The sequence below is a fragment of the Dipteris shenzhenensis genome, chromosome 30 (assembly GCF_047967505.1).
Source record: "Dipteris shenzhenensis isolate YYH24624 ecotype China chromosome 30, Dip_SZ_1.0, whole genome shotgun sequence".
Classification (NCBI taxonomy): domain Eukaryota; kingdom Viridiplantae; phylum Streptophyta; class Polypodiopsida; order Gleicheniales; family Dipteridaceae; genus Dipteris; species Dipteris shenzhenensis.
The window spans coordinates 43,742,890-43,763,689 of NC_141625.1; the positions used below are offsets into that span (position 1 = coordinate 43,742,890).

A 20,800-nucleotide genomic window follows, 5' to 3' on the forward strand; every position below is an offset into this window, starting at 1 on the left:
GTATGGTCTGCCAGTTAAAAAGTTTGGATAATTTGGAGCAACCAAGTAAAAGCTCGTGCCAATAGTTATGATTCGCCAAGTAAATACTTGATTAAAAACTCTCGAAGTAAGAGTGCACGTAACAGTCATCTCAAAATCCTGTATGTTTTGAATTCCTTGCATTGAAGTCACTTGCATCATCGTGTCCTTGCCTTGCATACTATATTCACTAGCATAAAAAATCTCAAACTTTGAGATCAATATTCTTCTAATATGCTAAAGTAATTCAAGATGTGATGCCAACCCTTGAATGAATGTCCTTTCCAAAATTACACTTAGCGTCTGACAGCTGTTTGGACAGATTAAACCACACATTTGTATTGACCATCTTGCGGATCCTTTGTTTGTGGCCATAACCCATGACTTTGTGCAGCCATCAGGCACCTAGTAGAGCACACCAGTTAGTTGTAGGGACGCCTTATGAAATCCACCTGTAGAAATTTATGGTTAATTCCTCTACAAGGAGATATCATAATTTAAAAATTAATATCAGCTGTACACTTTCACTAAAAGTGCACAAGGGTTGGAAAGTGTTTGGAGCATGGATCTCCAATAATCTATTTGAATTTAGTATAAAGGAGGCTATCGAAATCTTGCATTGCATGTTATCAAGAAAGAAAGGGGAATTTCAAGAGGAGAATCCAGCATTAGAAAATGAGTTGTCAAGGAGAGATTTCAATGAAAAGCATTGATAAATTTGCGAGGAGAGAGGACAGAATTGGAGGAATCAAAGAATGAATTGCATCACTAAATACTACACAAAAATCGAGTGTTTTGTAATGAAAATTTAGACAGTGCAAAAGATTAAATCAGTGCTATCATGTGTACAGTCCTTTTAAAAAAGCGTCCTTTAAAAAAAGCGTTGTATCATACACTAGTGGTACCCAAGCTACATCAGCTTAACTTATCTTATATTCTGCATCAGCTTAACTCATCTTATATTCTAAATCTGAATCCCTATATAAGGAACTATGAAACTCTAAAGATTGGTTACAAACCCCCCTCTATCAATTCGCAAGATCTTATGCTTTAATCACCTGGAACTCTTCGACCTTAGAGAAAATTCGAGATTGTTTAAGAAGTACATCCGAATTTCTGTCACTTGCTGTGGTCACATGAAGTGCTATATTTTTTCCTTACACCCTCCATTGTTTAAGCACAACAATCATCAGACAGTCCTTGGTTTACAAACTAGACTTGAGGAAATGATGACTCAAACAGGAATAGCCCAAAAGTTGCTGTAAGCATCGAAAGACTAGCAGCTAGCATACACTCTAGATATTTGAAAACATGCGCAGTATGCAGAAGAAAGCAAACCTGAACTCCATCATCCTCACAAAAGCCTAGAAGGTGCACAAGATTCCGATGATGAAGTCTACTCAGAAGCAGCACCTCATTGCGAAACACTGCACTGCCTTGGATGGAAGATGAAGATGCCCGCTTGATTGCTACCTTCTTGCCTGTATCCAGTAAACCATAATAGACATTCCCAAAACCACCCTTCCCAATTTCATGACTGATGCTGAAATTATCGGTTGCTCTAGCAAGGTCTTGGAGGGAAAACCGCTGCACTCCTTCTGGACCCTCCCAAAAATCTGCATCAGGAAGGGCAAAGGAAATAAAGCAAGGGGAATGCAATAATGTCTTATGTTAATCAATCCCATGTTGGTGCTCCAAAACACCCATTCTAAGAAAAATTATGTTAAATGTAGCTACATAGGGTGCTTCATTACTTGACATAGAGCTTGAGCTTGATAACATTTGTAATATCTTACGTTAGTGAATACTTGTATACACATGCAAAGACTTTTTGCACACTAGGAAACATTGGATTTTTGGCTCTTCCACCACAAATACAGACCTTGAGCTTGATAAAAACCTGAAGTAAATTTGTTGATCAGTCTTTTGTGGGATTTTGAACACTTCCACCATATTGAAAAAATAAGGATAAGAAACACCCCCACCCCTATAATAGAGCCAACCAATTTTCCATTTTGCCCAGACTTTTTTTCACCTATCAACATCAACCCAAAGAATGAGTTACACACCTTTCCTAGATCCACGCATTTGAGAGTTCAAGGGTGCCAAAAACTTACTTGGGCTTCCAGTCAACACATCTTAACTTCTGACATTTTGTGGTTATGTTACAAATCAATCTTTCGCAATATCATAAAATTGCTACAAGCTTAGGAATTTATGGACCTGTTTGAGATGTTGTACATATACATGTAGTTTCATCTTCGAGAGCTTGAAGCGGCGGGCAATCAGGGCAATTTCCTGCAACACCCAAATATGATTACAAATCCCCATGTTTAATCTCACTTGTTATAGAAAGCTAGCCAAGACTGTATGTAAAAGAAAATGACAGTGGTGAATCGTCCCCACTAGTGTAAGAAAATAATACTGGGACTATCTTTCTCAGAATGCACTGGATTGATATAAAATTCGATTTTCAGCATTAAATTTAATACCCTCTTTTTATCATGGGAGTAATTTAGAGGGTTGCCATGATTACATTTTGAGCTCAATTCAAATCTTACCTTTCGATACAGGGACCAAAAATTCATGACAAATCCTCATGTATAATCTCATTTTCTACTGAGCAAGCTAGTCAAGACTGTATGTAAAAGAAAATAACAGTGGTCAATTGTTCCCACTAATGTAAGAAAGTAATTGTGGTACTATCTTTCCCAGAATGCACTGGATTGATGTAAATTCAGCATTCACATTTAACAGCCATTTTTCTCCACCGAACTAATTTAGAGGGTTACCATGGTTACTTTTTGAGCTCAATTCAAGTCTTACCATTTGATACAGAGACCAAAAAATCATTGCAGTCAAAGTAAGGTGATTGAGAGCATTTGATCTTGTCATTGGGATCTGACCCAACAAAGCAATTTCCAGTGTCATTTAACCTATATGTCCACAAGAAGCCCAAATCAGCATTACTGCACAATGGTATGATTGATGAGAACAAAACAATCAGCTTAGGATAGTCTAGCCAAAAGAAGCCAATGTTTCTATCATATGGGTGCGGGTGATATACTCAAACTTTTAAGTTAATGAATATATATTTTCGTTGTCATTTGGCATTTCTGCATTGCTCAGTATACATCCATTACAAGATAACCCAACGTTTGTCTTTTGAGTAGTGTGGTAGACTTAGAACTCTTATAACAATATGGGTAAGACAAAAAGGAATACAAGCCAAAAGTAGAACAGCGGGGCGGAAAGAGATAGGAGACTCAAGAGAGATGTTATAACGTCTCTAAAGTATGCTCCATCCAGGGCAGGTCTAATGTGCTACGTAAGGCTATTCTGTCGATAGATTTTGGGTTGAGGATCTTGCCCCGCGACTTCTTTTGTTTTTTCTTTAGAACTTTCTTTTAAAAGCACTTTCATCTGCTTTGCTTGATAAAGTTTTGTCTGAATGTGTGTGATTGTGTGTGTGTGTTGTTTGGAGTGAACACAAACTGAGAATTCTTGCTTATGGAATGAAGAAAGGTGAGGTCCTTAAGTAAGCACCTCTTACATGATCATTGACATCACTGATGACCTCTGAGCTCCACAATCATCTCCTCAATCTGCTCCTAGATTCTCTCAATCATCCTATGTGGCTTCTACCACCACCTAACAGTGCTTATGGGCACCTAACTGTGCCTCTAGCACACACACATAGAAACCAAGGTGTGCCTGGGGCATACACCTTGAGATATCCCATCATACCCCCCCTCAAGGGAATGCCTCAGGCTATGTCAAGGATACATCTAGTCTCATAGTTTCTCATGCCATCTCATGGTGGTCAAGGATAAATCTATGGTTAGGTTCTCATGCTAGCAAGGGGTTCCCAAGGGAGTGAAGTAAACAAAAGGGATACAAAAGACCTTCCAATGGTTATCTCCCCTGCATGTACATGCACACAATGTCTGCAGGAGGTACCATGGAGCAAAAACACATACACATGGCCTACATCATATGGTGACCAAAGGTGTTTACAAAACACACAATAGTTTATTTCATTCTTTTTGGAGGACTATCCAGGCTGAGTACCTTGACTCAAAAAAGAGAGATCTAGAGCATACATGGAGATGATTCAAAAAGCATAATCTTCATAGGATGCCTCATCTTGTGGAGGCACATCAACTGAAAGTAGATTGGCGGTTTTTGACTTTGAAGTTGCTTCCTTTTTGGCTCTACAAAACTTTTCATGATGATTGTTTTTGCCACAGTGTTTGCAAGGATTGATCTTGAAGCAGTCTCTTGAGAGGTGATTAGTCTTCCCACAATGATTGCAAGGTGAAAACTTGCCCTTCTGGATTTTTAAGGCATAGGCTCTGTCATTGCCTTTCCGGAGTTCCATGTGCCTTTCTTCTTCTTGAGGAGCAGAGATAAGACCTTCAAGATTAGGATTAGGAAGATTTTTCAAAATGGTAACAACATGATCATAATCTTCAGGCATACTCTTGAGTAACACTGCCATTGCATCATCTGTAGTGATAGGAGAGTTGATAGAAGCAAGTTGAGTCATGAGACTCCGCATGTAATTGACATGGGTAGCCAAAGGAGTGCCACTAACCATCTTCAATTCAAAGAAAGCAATCTTAAGTGACAATTTTGAGATGTGAGAGCTAGCACCAAAAATAATGTCAAGCTTCTGCCAAGCTTCTGAAGAAGACTCCAAATCAGAGATGTGATGAATATAGTCATCTCCTAAGGCAAGAGCAATGATGCCATATGATTTCTCCTCTCTAGCAGGATCTCTTGCCGGGCGGAGCTGAGGATTCTCCTGCATTGGAGGCTGTTGAAGAAGAAGTTGAAGCCGGTTTGACAAGCCCCCAGAGGTTTTCCCTCATCAATGCAAATTTAACCTTCATCTGCCATGTGTGAAAGCCCTTACCATTGAGCTTATCCATATTCAAGATGGTAGCCATGAGAGGGTCTAACCCAAGAATTGGGCAATGTCTTCTCTCTTACAAGGCTAGAAAAACAACTGAAAAGCTTCAAAGTATAAGCATTTAATGTAGCAAAGACTTGTGACCAAATTTCATACTACAAATCAATGATGCTTTCACTTACATGCTTCACAGAGGTGGCTAAATGAAAGCTTTCCAAGCAAATCCAGGTATAGCAACTTAAAAGAAAGTTGTAGCCACAGTTGTACTGATGCTGTTCAAAACTTTAAAACCTCAGAAATGCTAAAGTAGCATCTAATGTAGCATCACACTCACAACCTTGTCAAAACTGTCCAAAACAGAGGCCTGAACTTGGAGGGCTTGTATCTCACTCTTCAAAGCAAAGAAAAGAGGGCTTTCTGAAGCAAAAGAAAGCTCATATACCAGAGAAGATCCAGCACAGAGGTTGGGCGAAATGGCGCGCTGTTTTGCCCGGGGGAGTCGCTGCAGGCTGAACCTGTGTTTTGACGTTTTCTCCTTCGTTACTGAACCAAATGGGCTGCAAACTGACTCAAAATGTTCGTCTTGAGGTCGCCCATCTACCCCTAAGAGGGCTCGAGCAATGGTGCAGCAGGCAGGGAGTATTTTGCAACAGAAGAAAGACGAAAAAATGCGCTGTTTGGAGAATGGCAGCCAGCAGAGACGTTTTTTTTTCAATTGCTTGCACGTGGAAGTTCGCCCAAACGAGGGGTATCTCCAGCAGGAAGGGCTTGGAGAATGGCGGAGAACTGAGGGAGAACAAGCTTTAGCAAGATTTGGGAAGAAAGGGAAGAAATGGTGAAGATGAAGAAGAAGAAGATGGAGAAGAAGATGCTTATGGGCACCTAACTGTGCCTCTAGCACACACACATAGAAACCAAGGTGTGCCTGAGGCATACACCTTGAGATATCCCATCATGTGTGTGTGTGTGTAAGGAGGACGATGGAGAGCTCTGGAGCCCCCACAGCCCTGGTCGACCCTCCGTCCCCCTCGTTTTGCCTGTACAGCCCCCGTCTTCCACCTTGCAGCCTTCATCGCCATCCGTACAACTCACGTCAGCTGTACGGAATTTTGTACAGTCCGCACAACCCCCCCGACCCCTGCAGTTATCTACACAGCCTTCGGTTCAGCTCTTCGTACAACCCTCTATCCAAGCAGACCTGGTGCAGACGCCAGTACCTGCAAAATCTGTACAGATTTCCCCGCCCGTACAGGCTACCGAAACATCTTTTGTTTTTTCTGCTTCCTCTGTTCCTCCTGCTCCAGTCTTCATTCGACGGAAGCGTAGTGCTTTGCCTTCTTCATCCTCTTTCAAATCAGCAAAGCTTGATCTCGCAAATGGCCCTTCTTCTTCCCTGCAGCTAGATCTTCTGCATCAGTTATGCTCAACCTCTGTCACAGATGTTCCTTCATTAGGTTTCCCGTTTGTTTGCTCTTTGGATTCTGCCCATCTAGTTTCAAGTCTTCGACAGGCTCAACAGTTTGGATTCTATCTCTACTTTATGGGCAGGGTTCTTTCTACCGCTCAACTTCGTCGTTGGGCTGAAGCTGCAATGGGTCCGGATTGTATTTCATCCTTTGTCTTTCTGGGCAAAGGATTTTATTATGCCCACGTTTCTTCGACTGATGTGGTGGAGCGGCTAGTCAGTCGTGCCGGTGTTCTTGGGGCTGGTTTCTTTGCTTATGTGATGCCCTGGGATCCACTTTTCGATCCTTTTGCTACCCTTCTGACTCATTGTCCGATTTGGATTACTCTCAAAGCGCTGCCTGTGCCTCTTCTTCAGCATCTTCCAACTCTTGCAGCTTTTTTGGGAAGGCCTCTTCATGTTCCGAGACAAGAGTTCTTGCAAGCTTCCCGTGATGTTCGCCTTTGCGTTTTGTGGGATATGACGCAGCCCGTGCCATCTACTCTCGATCTTGATTTGGGATTTGCCCATCCAATGCGCATCAGGCTGCATTTTGCATCTTTTCCCACTGCATGTTATCGGTGCCGAAAGGTTGGTCATTTTGCATGTGATTGCCCTTCTACATCCAGGCCCATTCCTCCTGCTCCTTTTTCAGCTGTCAAGGTTACTCTCCCTTCTCCTCCTATTTCTGCTATGGCTTCTTTGGAGAAGCCTTCTACTGCTCCGAAGCACTACTGGAGGAAGGTAGATAAATCATAGGCAAAACTTCCTCTTGCTGAAGAAGCTCAAGATTGCACCCCTGTTCAGCACCATCAGTCTCCTTCTACTCAGGATATGGATGTACCCCTTGCAGAGGGGATTTTACAGGATGATATGCATGCTCTCTCTCAGGATGCTGCACTTACTCTTACTCAGGTTGATCCTCAGAATGAAGCTCAAATGCTAAGTCCTGCTTTATCAGATGCAGCTTTTTCGTCGAAAGATACAGATGTTGATTTAGCCTCTCTGCCTTTGATGCCTATGCCAAAGTTTTCTTATGTCCAGGATGCAAAAGTACCTTTTTTACTGCAATCTTTTCATCCCATGTTACAAATTACAATAGGTTTTTGACCCTGTGATTTAGAAATTTCGAGTACCAGCCTATATCAAGAAGAATCACAAGGGCAAAAAACAGCTTGTTTTTATCGATGGTGTGGTTTCATCACTGCATCAGTTTTTACAGAGCAACAATTTGAAGCTGGAGGATGCTGTGTTTGATCCTCCTCCAGCTTGATATGTAACTTTTTACTTGGCTGCCTCATGACTTTTGCTCTGAGGTTTTACTTGTAAATTTTTTCCTTGTACTTATTGGTGGGTTTTTACCTCTTTTGAGGTTTCCCACACAGAATTATAAGATTTCACTAAAAAATGTGTGTGTGTGTGTGTATGACAACAATACAAAATAGATAGATCCAAAGTCCCACCAATGGTGTGGTCCTTTGATCTAACCACAAGGTCGTTCTCCAATCTGTTGGCTATCTCTAGATTCGAGCCCGCGTGCTCCACCTCGAGCCTCTGTAGACTTTCCGCCCAGTGTGTTCTTCTCCACCTTACTACCTGTGAATCAGCCTAGGTTGGCAGCCCCTGCCAAGCTTTGTCTGCAGCACACAGGTCCCTGTTCCACTGCTCCAACCTGCTTGTGAATGGCTGCTCCAGAAGGTATGACGATCTCAGCACCTTGCTGCCCTAGAAGACAGCCAAGGTCCAGCCTCTCCCTAGAGCTAAGTCTGCAGCACCCGTTGCACTCTCTCACCTCCTGTAGATAGGCCCAGAGAGTAGGCTTCCTGCTGCTCCTTTCTGCCCTGGAACTACTAGCTGCTGGATGATTTGTGAGGCATCAAGCCTCTCCTTTTATAGGCCCTAAGGCCTGCTGTAGAAAACCGACCAGCCAGCTTCATACTGGCCGACCAGTCTGCTGCTGGTCCAACCCTTTAAGGGCTCTAAAACCGGGGCCCTTTGGCCCAAACTTCTAGGGCCTTTGGCCCTCCAATTAAGGCAACGGCCCAGCCCTATATAAGGGCCCTAGCTAGGCCCTTTTGGGCTGCTGCTAGGCTGCCCTTTGCTGCAGCTGGAGACCCTATTGCAGGCTGTACTCCTGCCCATAGCCTCTGCCATCTGCCCCGTATCTTTCTTCATGCAGGCGCCTTCCTGCTACAGCATCCTTGCCTCCTGCCAGGCCTTCACCAGCCCCATACAGCCACGTATGCATACCGTACCCTTCTGTATTGCTGCACCATCTATCCTTGCTAGAAATCCCTGCGCAATCAGGCTGTTGTAGGTCCCTGATGTCCACGTGTCTGCCCTGTACATCAGGAGCTCCACGACTTGCCAGGTACCCTTCTTGCTTTGTGTGAGGTGCTGCCCATGTGGCAGTCCCCATCCCTTTCTCTTCTCTCGGCATCTTCTGCCCTAGGTCTCCCTCCCCCACGCTCTCCTCATTTGGGGGCTTATAGATGAGGAGGTGACCATTCCAACATGATGCCTGTGCCAAAGTCTTCTTCCGTTTGGGATGCAGATGTGCCCTTTTCACTGGATTCTTTTCATCCCATGTTACAACAGGTTTTTGACCCTATGATTCAGAAATTTCAGGTGCCGGGCTATATTAAGAAGAATCACAAAGGCAAAAAACAGCTTGTTTTTATTGATGGTGTGGTTTCTACACTGCATCAGTTTTTACAACGATCTAGCTCCCCCAATTTTATCAAAAATACCAAATGTGCAAGCAAGGGTCATGCGAAGAGTTGAGATGCATGATTTGACGAGTTGCTCATAACACATACTACATAGCTTCGTCCATTCGCAAGAGCTTGTCATACTAATAACATAATCAGGAATGGAACTCGAACATATACCTGGGTCTTATTACTTCTAAGTACGATAATTCTTCACTTTCAAATTCATTTCCTACGAAGATGAAACTGAAATCACAATGACAAAAGGGTCAAATCCTGTAAAAATGTTATTGTTATGTAAGTATAAAACACATTGTACGCATTGCTCTGGTAAGCTTTTAGATTACAAGGTGTCCAAGTTGCGAGTAATACTTCGTCTGGAAAAGAGAACGTCGTCGAAGCATATAGTCGCTTGTTGTGAAGCGATACTCCACTATCCAACAAAATAGCATGACATTTGAGCCTCGACGTCTTGGAAATGGTTTGTCACAAAAGCTTAGAAAGGCGAAGCTTTGTCAGCCACGGTAGTTGCGAACTAAGAATACCCAAAAGAAATAGGTGACGTGGGAGGAAGACAGCCAACATTATCAATGGATTTGCTAATGTATTCTCACTTGCTAAAGTAGCTTCTGTCGCAAGACTTTCAAAAACCTCTTCCCAAATCATCGTATAAGTGTCATCTCACTGTAAGAGTCTAGGGAAAAGGGGAGGGGTAAAGGCCACTTCTTTGTCCTCTCCCCCAGGAATCCTTCTTCAAAGAGTATGTGAGTCACGTGCTATTTGCCTTGAATTATGAATATCGGATTTGGCATGAGGTAAATCAGCCTAACTTTCAAGTTGGTATGTTTGCGAGTGTCCCGGGCTACGCAACACTGCACAAGTGTGAGTCAGTTGTAAAGTCAACCACTTTTGAATGCACACCAATGATTTTTTAGAGGGCTTTGGATAAATTTTTTAGGATGGTCTCCATAAATGGCAATTTGAAACACACAACTTAAGTAATCTTTAAAAAAATTACAAGTGAAAATTCACAAAAAAGCTTCAATCCTCCACCTTAGTATTGCCTAAATGGAGACACTGCTAGTAAAATGACTTTCGTAACACGTAAGTTAGGCTTTTGACTTGTGCTCTTTCATTGAGCACTCATTTGAAATTTTAACTTGTTTTGACTCTTTACTAATTGTTCACATGAAGCAATGTTTTGAAGTTGTCGCATATCATGTAATCTTCTAAAATATACTTGGACATTGTGAAAGAGTATCCATACCCTCTACAAAAACAAAGAAAGTTACTTTTATTAAAGAAAATGCATGTTACACATGGCAATATTAAAATAGTCTAACACAACAAAAACCCACACTTGGATAAATTTTAGTCCTTCAGGGAATGATATAACTTACACTAAGGAGGAAGGTGATGTTGGAGCAGTGCCAGATAAAAAATTGCATGTCATGGAACTGCATACAAAGTTTACATAAATGAAAATTCACATTTAAAACGCCAGGTTAATTAGTTAATTAGGTAGTTACCATGGCTAAGTTTCATATGAGCAGTGTATTTTCTAGCAAACATAGCCTTATATTTATGTGAATAGCTATCTAAATGCAAATATGATATATTGTGAAGAAATGTATGACATAAGCGAGGTCTTCGTGCACACCTCAGCATTCTCAACATAGGATTATAGAAAGCTTTAATCGTGAAATGTTAATAGATTCCATCACATACACATGCATGTCTGTATATGCATGGGTGTACATGTGCAATAGTGTCGATGTGCATGTGCAAGTGCTCATGTGTTTACATCTATTAGCATAGGCGTACAGAGTTGCATGTACAGTTTTTCATATGTCTATGTACACTTTGCTCATGTGCATCTATGGTCATAGTGCACAAGTATGTGCACTATATATGTTTGCTCACAAGTTAATGAGCAACTACATGTATTGCCTCATTATTAAACTATAAAAGGCAACAAAACTCAATCCAAGAGTGTTTAGTCACTTACAAATTTTGTAAATTGGAGCTTGGGAAGTTGGGAGCATTTCCATACAAAAAGTTATATGAAAGACTCCTGAATCAACAAGAGACAACCCTATTAAACTTGGAAAACAATTATCATAGCTCAAAATGTCAACATACATGAAGCGACTTGTAGCATGAATTTTTTATGTATCATGTTATAATTATTATGAAGAATGTGGCCATGCATCTTCTAGACTAAGTGCACCATGGGGTTGAAATGGTATATGGTAATTTCTTACACATTGAGTAGAGTGTGGAGCTCTACTGTCCATTGAGGAAAGGATTTTGTCAAATAGTTGTTATTTATCAACCTATCTCACAAGAAACACAAGGAAATTTTTATTAATTGAAAGGTTTATAACTTCAACAAAGAATGAATTAAGACTAGATGTCCAATAGTTGTTGTACCCGAATCAAAGATATGATAATGAGGGACAAAAGCCTTACAGATATTTCATGTTTATCAAGTTCTTCCAACTGTCTGGAATAATGCCAGTGAATTCATTCCTATATAAAGACCTGCACAACTCTCCAAATGCAAGTGTAAATATATTAATTTTCTTAGCTTGTAAAAAGCTAAATCACAAAACCTGAAAAAGAACATGTGTGCATTACATCAAGTGCAACCAGATGGTACAAAGTTCCCTCGACCTTATAGGTTTATTGATAATGAAATGAAAAAACTCTACATTTCTCTAGGGTTTAGTGTGCATTGGAGAAGCCTAAAAGATATTATGGTAATAATAGCTACATAAATTGAAACCTTTTGTACAATTATCTTTCAATTCTTGCAAGTACAAGCTTGAGAATGCTTCTACCAAAATGAAAACATTTTTCTCAAAGATAGCAACAAATTTTATAGTGAAACACAACAAGGTGATAACAAACCACACAACATTAGATTAGGATGATGTACACAACCAAACCACACAACATTTAGAATATAAAATCAAGTAGTAATGTCTTCACTTCCTAAAGCAAAAAAAAGAAGATGCATGCAATAGGAAGATTGAAACAAGACGCTCGGCAAATTTCCACATCCGGATCATTTTTTGTTATTCCCTTTGGTATTTCATCCCATTAAAATCATACATTGAGAAATGCTTCATAATTCAATGACTTACATGCTTTGAATATTCTTTAGTTTGCCCAATTCACTAGGAAGTCCTCCATATAAGTTGCAATCATGAAGATTCCTAAAGTACATATAAGCAAGGTTGTATACATAAAGATAAGTATAGGGAATCAATAACATGTGATCAAAATATGTCAACTAACAAAAGCAAACAATCAATTGAATTTTTGCCATGAGCACATAGTAGAAGTTCCAAAAAAATAAATCATATCGAACAAAAGCTTACAAGTATTTCAAATTTATAAGATTGCCAAATTGACTTGGTATTGTGGAACGGAGATTATTGTTCCATAAACTCCTACAACACCAAATCTTTAAAATTATTGTAAGCTATTCAAACTTGATAGCACTTTACATACTAAAGATGGGATTTCACCCTTTATAAAGAAAATATATACCCCTAAAAAATGAACATGTATGCAGAAGGGAGCATACGTACAACTCTAATAGATTGACCAAATTGCCAAACTCTTGTGGTAAAGGTCCTTCCATGGAGTTATTTCCAAGATAGCTGTAAAATGCAAGTAAGAACATGATTCTTATGATAAAGAGATACACCATTATACAGATGGTAGAGGCGAATCAAGCCTATGTTCAATGATAAGTGTATATGTAAAGATATTTTTCTCTTCATAAAGGTGACAAAAAGTACCAATTCAACCCCGCCAAAAGAAGACAGAGGAATTGGCTGAGCTTCAAAGGCCTCTAAGGCTCAAAAGAATAAACAAACCGATCCTGTAAATCTACTCACATCCCTGAGCATGTTCTCACTCAAGGACTGTTTTGGAGTGCGAGAGGTGAGATTAACTTCCAACATTGGTTAGATTCATGAAATTTCCATGAATTAAAAGATGGTTCTCACGCCTCTCAAATCATGCACTAGCCAGGAGCCTTTACAAAGATAAATGGTAATTAAAAGGTGGTATGAAATCATCACAGAACCATGCAGACTTACAGGTACTGCAGCTTGGTGAGTTGGGAAAGCTCCGGGGGAAGCGATCCTGAGATTAAATTGTTATCGATCCTCCTGCACGCATTCAATCATAAGCTCAGCCATTCGCCTCGTGGACAAAGAGCTTTTTATTCTCCACAATTGCACCGAAATTCATCACTTCTTAATCTGATGAGCGGATGCTTACAGTGCCGTAAGATTGGTCAAACTGAACACAACAGACGGGAACTGATTCAGTCGAATCTTGTTGAAGCTCAGATTTCTGTGAAAGACCCACAAGACATGAAACAGTTTTGAATTTACGATTTCAGCTCCTCCTGCAGGGCATTTTCGCTTCCGACCAGCCAGAGCTTATGAAGTTCATGCAAACTATACCAGGTGGGTGTTATTGATCTTACAGACTCTGGAGGTTTATGAGGCCTCTCAGTGCAGAGATGTCTCCTGTTATCATGTTTAAAGGTGCTTTTGCATTCCTCGGATTGCCCAAATCCAGATTCTGCAGGTACTCCAGTTTGCCAATTTCGTTGGGTATCGGTCCCACTAACCCTTTGTTGGACAGATTCCTTCAAGCAACAATATCCCGAGAGTGTATCAGTTACGATTTCGTCGTACCGATTCATGTGCTCTCACTCTGTAATTGTTATTACGTTGCAAATGCAAGAGAAGGATTTCAAACAACGTACAAGAACACCACGCGCTGGTTGTCGTTGCAACGGACGCCTTCCCAATTGTGAGAACAGGGATCGCCCACCCAGGACGATAGATGCACTTTCCATGAGTTCAACGCAGATAACAATGATACCCCTGTTCAGTATTCAGACAACAACTCCAACTATAAATCAGGCACTGTGAGCAGCTACAGCTTGCAGTACCTACGGTGATGCTCGACACAACGGATTGACAACACTATACATGCTAACCGAGAGCGAAAGGCGACGGAACGACAGAAGGGCTGCAGCTGGAACGTTAATTGCTCTACTGTGTAAAAGCTCTCATACCGTCCGAAAGTGCGATCGCGGGGGTGAAGAAGATCGCCCATGGTATCAGCAGCGCCATAGCGAGCAAGGCCGCAGCCATCCCTGGAAGAACTGCAGATGCTCTATTGTTTACAGACGGCACCTGCGGCCAGAGTCCGCTAGAAACGAAATTTTGAAGACAAATGTCGGACGTTCTGCGCAAATAAGCGGTCCGAAATTGCAGAAAATCCGAAAGGGCAAACGAACTGTTCGAATTTTGTAACTGTTGAAAAATCGGAGCGAGTGAAGCCCGACGGCAGTGCGTCAATACAGGTAGTGGTGGGAATGGAACTCTGGCCCTGGGGTGTGATCACGATTCACTGTGATGTTCTTGTTTTGACTTTATAGCCAACGGTCCGACGGTGCCAGATGGAGTTGCGAAACGTAGGAGCGGTGAATTCAATCGACAATTGAGGCCGCAGTCTCGACTGTCATCAAAGCTCCACGCTGAAAATTCAAGGCGACTGTCTCACAAGTGGATAAAAGCTAGCGAGGAAAACGTTATTTTACGCCCTTAATCCCGAAAATTCCCGATTCCTTTCAGCCGGGCAAACCACTAGTGCAATGCTGACCATTGCTGAGTGCTCCATGCACTGCACAGCGGGAATGCGTTCCGCTTCACGATCGGTGATTCAAAATCGCGCGTTGAGGCGGAGTCTCGATTTCGCCTTGTCGGCATTTCCAGGGCTGCAAGTAGCAAGCAAACAGTAGCTGGGGAAGGGGTCAGGGTGAATCATCGACGCTTCGTGCTGCAACAGGTTATTACTGCCGTGTGCCGATGTGCCGAGTCGGCCGACTCCCGATTGATGTATATGTGAGTGAACGCTGAATGCATTGTATAGTCCAACAACATGGTTGACGCCTTCAAAGGTCACGGGTGCTGCAACTTCACGGGTGCTGCAACTTGCCAGAATGAGATTATTGACGTGATGACGTCGAGAATCCAAGACACCGCTCGAGCCTCGCAGTGAATAGCTTCTAGAATCGAAGACACCGCTCGCAATGTAGATCCATAATCCATTCGCAGATTGACGAATCACGAATCAAAATTCACCAGCCTTGAGAAACGTGATACACTTTGCATGCATGCACTTTGGAAATTAAGAGTATTCTTTATTAGATTTACCTTAACGATCAACGAAGATCAACTATCGTACAATCAAGAGGGTCCCTCCAAGTTCCACTTTCCTTCCCAGTTACAACTTTGCAACCTTTCGGACTTGGACCCGTCACCACATTGCACATGTGAGAATTTAAGAAAGTTTGATCGTGAAGAACATCGCATAGATGATTGATTATAATTTATAACATGTGGTGCATGCTAGCGAGTATATGATACTTAGTATACCATACTTAAGGCCCGAGCCCTGCCCTCTCATTTGCAAATCAGATTCAGGTTGACATCACTCCCCTCATCTACTCTTGCTGTGATCATGGTCACGCCTTGAGTCAAGTCTCTTCCTCTCAAGTTTATGACTTAAATGCTTTCACTTGCCTATAGCCAATAATGCACTACCACGATTGGCTAGACTGGCAGTTTACATCGGAAGCTATGGTTCGTGCGTAGCCCCAGGGCTACAAGTGTTTAAGCTGGCTCGTGCATTAAAGCCTACAAACGTCACAGGTTTGTGAAGTCCTGGGATGGCTTGACCAGGCCCTTAATAGTCGTGAAGTATATCAACATCATAAATGACTTTTTGGAAATTATTCACCACTCTGCTCTCCTCTTAATCCTCCATTCCATGAGCATGAATCATGATGGGCTTCAGTCTTGTGACCCATGGACCATTGGCCCCCTGAGGCAGTGGCTTGCGATGGAGCCAGTAGTCACCATAGTGACCACTAAGCATATCTCTCTTTTTTTTGCGTGGAAAAAGAGGATTGATTAAAGATAAAAGAAATGTATAAAATATGGAAAAATCAGCATGAAACTATACAGCATTGCGAAGTGCTTCCAAGCCATTGAAAATTCAATAGATCTAAACCTATAAAACTCTAAAACCTAGATCTAACATGTCTGGCTGAATTCCTCCAAAACCTCTTAAATGTCATGTTGAATTCCTCTGGACATGTCATCTCTTAAAGGCATTCCATGGAAAACTAAGACATTCTGAAGTCTCCGAATATGATGCATGCTAACAACTCGAACCAAATTCCAACCACGAAGTGAAGATTCGTTGATATTGCCATGGTCACCAAAGAGTGCTAGCTTCCACATGAGAGAGAGGCTCAATTGCGTCTTTTGAAACCAGGTACCTCTACAGCGACCACCAGACCCTTCGGACTATAACACAGCTCCGAAACAAGTGGAAATGCGACTCGATGGTGGTATGGCAGAATAAACACACAAGTTGAAGTTCAATGTGGTAGTAGACATTGCCACGGTTACCAAAGAGTGCCATGTTCCACTTGAGAGAGAGAGGCTCAATTGCACCTTTTGAAACCACCTCTACAGTGACCACTAGACCCTCCGGACCACAATACAGCTCTAAAACAAGTGGAAATGCGACTCATGGTGGTATGGCAGAATGAACACACAAGTGGAAGTTCAATGTGGTAGCGGACTCCCTAAGCTGAATGCCAATTGTTAATGAATTGAGTTTTACTCAATTCCAAAATGATTTCGTAGAGTCCTTGAAAGAAAAATGTGAGTTTGATCCTCCCCTATCTTTGTTTTTACAAAGAAAGGAACCTTCTATTAATGCTTGAAAAACTTTCATGCAAAATAGCAGCCCCAAAGGTGCTGAGTATGGAAAAAACCGATAAAGGCGGAGAGAAAAAGATCAGCATGTTCCAGAGAAACCCAGCTCACTGCCTAGGGGATCTCCGGTATAGGGGCTAACAGCTAGGTGGGGGTACTATACAACCAGCAGATCCCTCGCAGAGTGAATGTGTAGAAAACTCTCCCAGGCCAAGCCTTGCAAAAACGAGTGCACCTCATAACAATTGCCCTAGAGCTCGGGGTCTCGCGCTCCCAAGTGGAGCACATGGTGTAAATGATATCCTGCTAGATGGCGACCAAGGTAGCTGAGGGTGGAGCCAGATGCTCACCCATCACCAAACTACAACGAGCAACCAAAATGTTCCACGCCGTGACACTGGCTACTACCTCCCACACGCTATCCTCCGGAGGGGAATGAGGATCCAGGCTAGCAAGAGGAACCGGCTCATGGAGCTCTACCCTCTAAATGCTCTAACCCTGTATCGGTAAGATGGAGAGACCTCATTAATCTGTTAGCGTGTCCTCCCTCAGTCAACCAATCCATGCTCTGCATGCGGGTCAAAATCCTGAGGGATCCTATCCAAATCCTCACTGTGTTACGACAACTCCCAAGGCACTAGGGAATTATCTCCAAAACTCTAGCTGAGCAGCAGTGATACTGCCCCTCCATCAACATCTACTCCAACCAAGGGGCTATGGGCAAGCCTCCGTGGGTGGTCAGCCAGAAGAAGTAGGAGATCTTCCTTGGCCATAAACTGGACCAAAGGTGAGTCCAAAAAGTAGAACGGACCTCCTACGGCACCCTCTAGGCCACCCAGTGCCTCTCCCTTGAAGGAGTCCATGTCGAAGTGTCCATCTGGAGCCTCCTACCAACCTGGGTGGTATAAGAAAAGAAGGGCACCTCATCCACCTGCTCCATGAGGCCGGCCTTGGAAGGACAAAACCACTCTCTGGGATCCCATTGGACCTCCCTCAGGGGCCTACCTTGCCAAGGTACCATCTGGGGGCATCTTGCTCTAGAATGTTGGGGGGATCAATGTGCCACTCCTTTCCCAACCGGCACACAACTCTGATCATCTTCCAATGGATCCCATCTAGACTCCTGTCCATCTCTGAGTCTCTCTCAGCAAGTGCTTGAAGAAGCCTCTAGGCCTACGCAGAAGAAATTGGGCTAATTGCTGCCTCGCTAGATCATCATCCTCAAGGGGGCCCCAGTCTGGGAAAATTGGCCCACGAATTGTTGTCCATCCACGTACAAAGTCCCTCCCACCAAGACTCAGGGATGGTGAGGTCGATCTCCCTCAACTGTTGCCCTACCCCTCGCATATGCCCTAAGGCTCCAAGCCTTGCCTTTAACTCTAAGGGTAATCTACTCCATCTGCCAAAGGAGCAAGCTAGGCTGTTGTCCCAATGTGCCCATCAAATGTGAGTCCGTTGTCCTAGCATACGTCCATCTCTGATCTCTAGGTGCAACATGAAGGGTTGTCGCTCAGACTCCTCCTTGCAATGGGACTGATGAGCACGGATAAGGCGACCTGCTAATCTCTGCCAGACCCTATGTAGGCTCCTCATTATGGGGGAAACCTTCGCCATAAGGGGGGCCTTTGAGAAGATCCATCTGTGTCATTACTGCCATTGCCCCCCGTGCGTGGGATGTTCTTGAGAAACCCTCATTGTAAGAGGAGCTTCCAAAGCTCTATACCAAGGGTGAGGCTGCGCACAACCAGCTTGCCTTAGGAGGTCTCTGCTCTGCATCTCTAGATCAATTACACCCAAGCCTCTCAATTCCTACGGCATGATCATCGTCTGCCAAGCAACCCGGGCTGTGGTATTCCCTGTGTCATTCGATCCTATCCTAAAGGAAATTCCAAACCAAATGTCGGAGCTGTCCAATGCACCCTTTGTGAAAACACTAGTAGGAAGCAGTGTACAAGGCCATGGCAAGAAGGACCTAGTTTGCCACTAAGGCACGGCCCGCCAGGGAGAGTGTGGTCGACGAGCTCTAGTAGAGAAGCTTGTGCTGAACACTCTTAGGACTGGGGTGATCTGTTGCTCTGCTGTAATATCAATACCCACCTGGCATCCAAGGTATCTCGTTGTCTAGCCCCGTGGTATCCAGTGGAAGCCAAAGGCACTCCCCCACTCTCGTATCTCCTGTGTCACCTTAGAGCCTGTGAAAAAACGTATGGATTTTGTCCAGTTGATCCGTGCACTCGAGGCCTCGCAATAGATAGCTAGGGCTCCCCTAACTCTCTCCAATCTTGTTGTGGTGCCCTCTACATACAAGGTTGTGTCATCTACAAACTTTGAGTCTAGTAGCTTCTCCTCATGTCTGAGGCCAGCCACCTGCGATCTCAAGCAGTAGCCCAATGCCTCCACCACAAAAAAGAAAAGAAAAGGAGCTAGGGGATAGCCTTGACGGACTGAGTGGAAAGGCCTCGGCCCTGTGTCCACCAACAAGCATTTGACCTCATAAAGGGTAGAGACTCCTCTAATCCATTTTGTCTAAGAAACCCAACCTCTGCATAGATCCCTATAGGAAAGACCACTCCACCATGTCATTAACCTTTTCAAAGTCCAAGAGAAGGATGGCCAAAGGCTGTGACTCTTCCATGGCCCAATCTGCTGCCTCCCAGAACGTGAAAATTTTGTCCAAGATGCTGCGCTCCTATGATGTCGGTGAGATGAGGCTGCAACCGCAAACTCAAAACCTTAGCGAGGACCTTGTATGCAGTGTCAAGAAAAGTGATCGATCTCCACTATCAAATGTCTTCTATCTCCCCCTTTTGGGATCAAACAAACCCTACTCAAGGAATGAGGAAGGGAGCCCGTGTCGAAGATCCTAGTGCATGCTCGTGCTCTTGAAGAGCCCTCCTCCATCTAAGGGTGTGAGACTGCAACTCCTCACTGCTCTTGTGAATCGCATCTGCCACCCACGAATCCAAGCCCTCGCTAGGTGTTGACTCTGGCAGCTACCAAATCTATGCCATAATCTACTAAATCTCCTCATTCTGCAAGAGGTCCTTTGGAATGCGGACCCCTTTTGGGGAAGACCCCGCGGTGGCAAGGCTGCTCTAGGTAGAGTATTGATGAGAGGGATGACATCGTGGTGCCTACTAGAATCCCTATAGGCCTATCTCTGTGGAGTGCCCAGCCCCCAATGCAGAAGCAATCTAGCCTCTCAAGCAAAATATCATGTCTCCTCCATATCTAGATTGAATAGAATGAATTTTTTGTTTGAGATACTGTGTAGTCAATGGAAATCAAAAGATTCTAGATGGCATTGTGTATGTTCCGACGATGCAAAAAACCATACCGCTTCTAATGTAGTGAAGAGGCTAGCAAGAATTTGATGTGCATCACAATGGCTTTAGCCATAATTTTGTACGCTCCATTGAGCATGGTCAATGGTCTCCAATCTCCTAGGAAAAGCTCATTGGCACCTTAGGGGATTACTTTAATTATCCCTATATTCATTGAAAGCAACAAGCATCCTACTACATAGTAGGCATTAAGAAAGGTTCTAAGATTAGACCCACACACCTACCAATACTTTTGATAAAGATAGATGGGTATTCCATCCGGGCCTAGAGCTTTTTAGGGAGCCATGGACCACAAATTTGAGCTCTAAGAATGTGAAAGGCCTATGAAGCATTAAAGCTTCTGATTTTGAGATAGTGGGTTGCAAGGATAAATGCGATCATCATAGTCTTGAACTATTGGAGGGGGAGAGCCAATAATACTAGAGAGATGGTGCAGAAACACTTTAGCAATCTTGTCATCACCACCGCAGACTTTGGCTCCCTACTTATCTAAAGTTTTTCTTTGCATTGCTTCTCCTTGATGTGGCAAAAAAGAAATC

General features: G+C 43.1%; 1 protein-coding gene across 1 annotated transcript in view; it reads right to left on the bottom strand.

Annotated features, from left to right (window-relative positions):
• The window catches only part of LOC147882173 (uncharacterized), a 76,599-nt gene extending 61,704 nt beyond the window's left edge, over positions 1-14,895 (bottom strand). Inside the window, exons 1-18 of the mRNA XM_087401527.1 lie at positions 14,789-14,895; positions 14,531-14,680; positions 14,199-14,371; positions 13,884-14,004; positions 13,599-13,763; positions 13,388-13,462; positions 13,204-13,275; positions 12,688-12,759; positions 12,475-12,546; positions 12,238-12,309; positions 11,561-11,632; positions 11,353-11,424; positions 11,097-11,162; positions 10,489-10,545; positions 2,845-2,954; positions 2,242-2,316; positions 1,919-2,053; positions 1,357-1,634 (exon numbers count right to left, since the gene is read on the bottom strand). Of these exons, the coding sequence (XP_087257653.1) occupies positions 1,357-1,634; positions 1,919-2,053; positions 2,242-2,316; positions 2,845-2,954; positions 10,489-10,545; positions 11,097-11,162; positions 11,353-11,424; positions 11,561-11,632; positions 12,238-12,309; positions 12,475-12,546; positions 12,688-12,759; positions 13,204-13,275; positions 13,388-13,462; positions 13,599-13,763; positions 13,884-14,004; positions 14,199-14,371; positions 14,531-14,680; positions 14,789-14,895 (1,944 nt within the window). The remainder of the gene's footprint in view (positions 1-1,356; positions 1,635-1,918; positions 2,054-2,241; positions 2,317-2,844; positions 2,955-10,488; positions 10,546-11,096; positions 11,163-11,352; positions 11,425-11,560; positions 11,633-12,237; positions 12,310-12,474; positions 12,547-12,687; positions 12,760-13,203; positions 13,276-13,387; positions 13,463-13,598; positions 13,764-13,883; positions 14,005-14,198; positions 14,372-14,530; positions 14,681-14,788) is intronic.
• Positions 14,896-20,800: the final 5,905 nt, after the last annotated feature.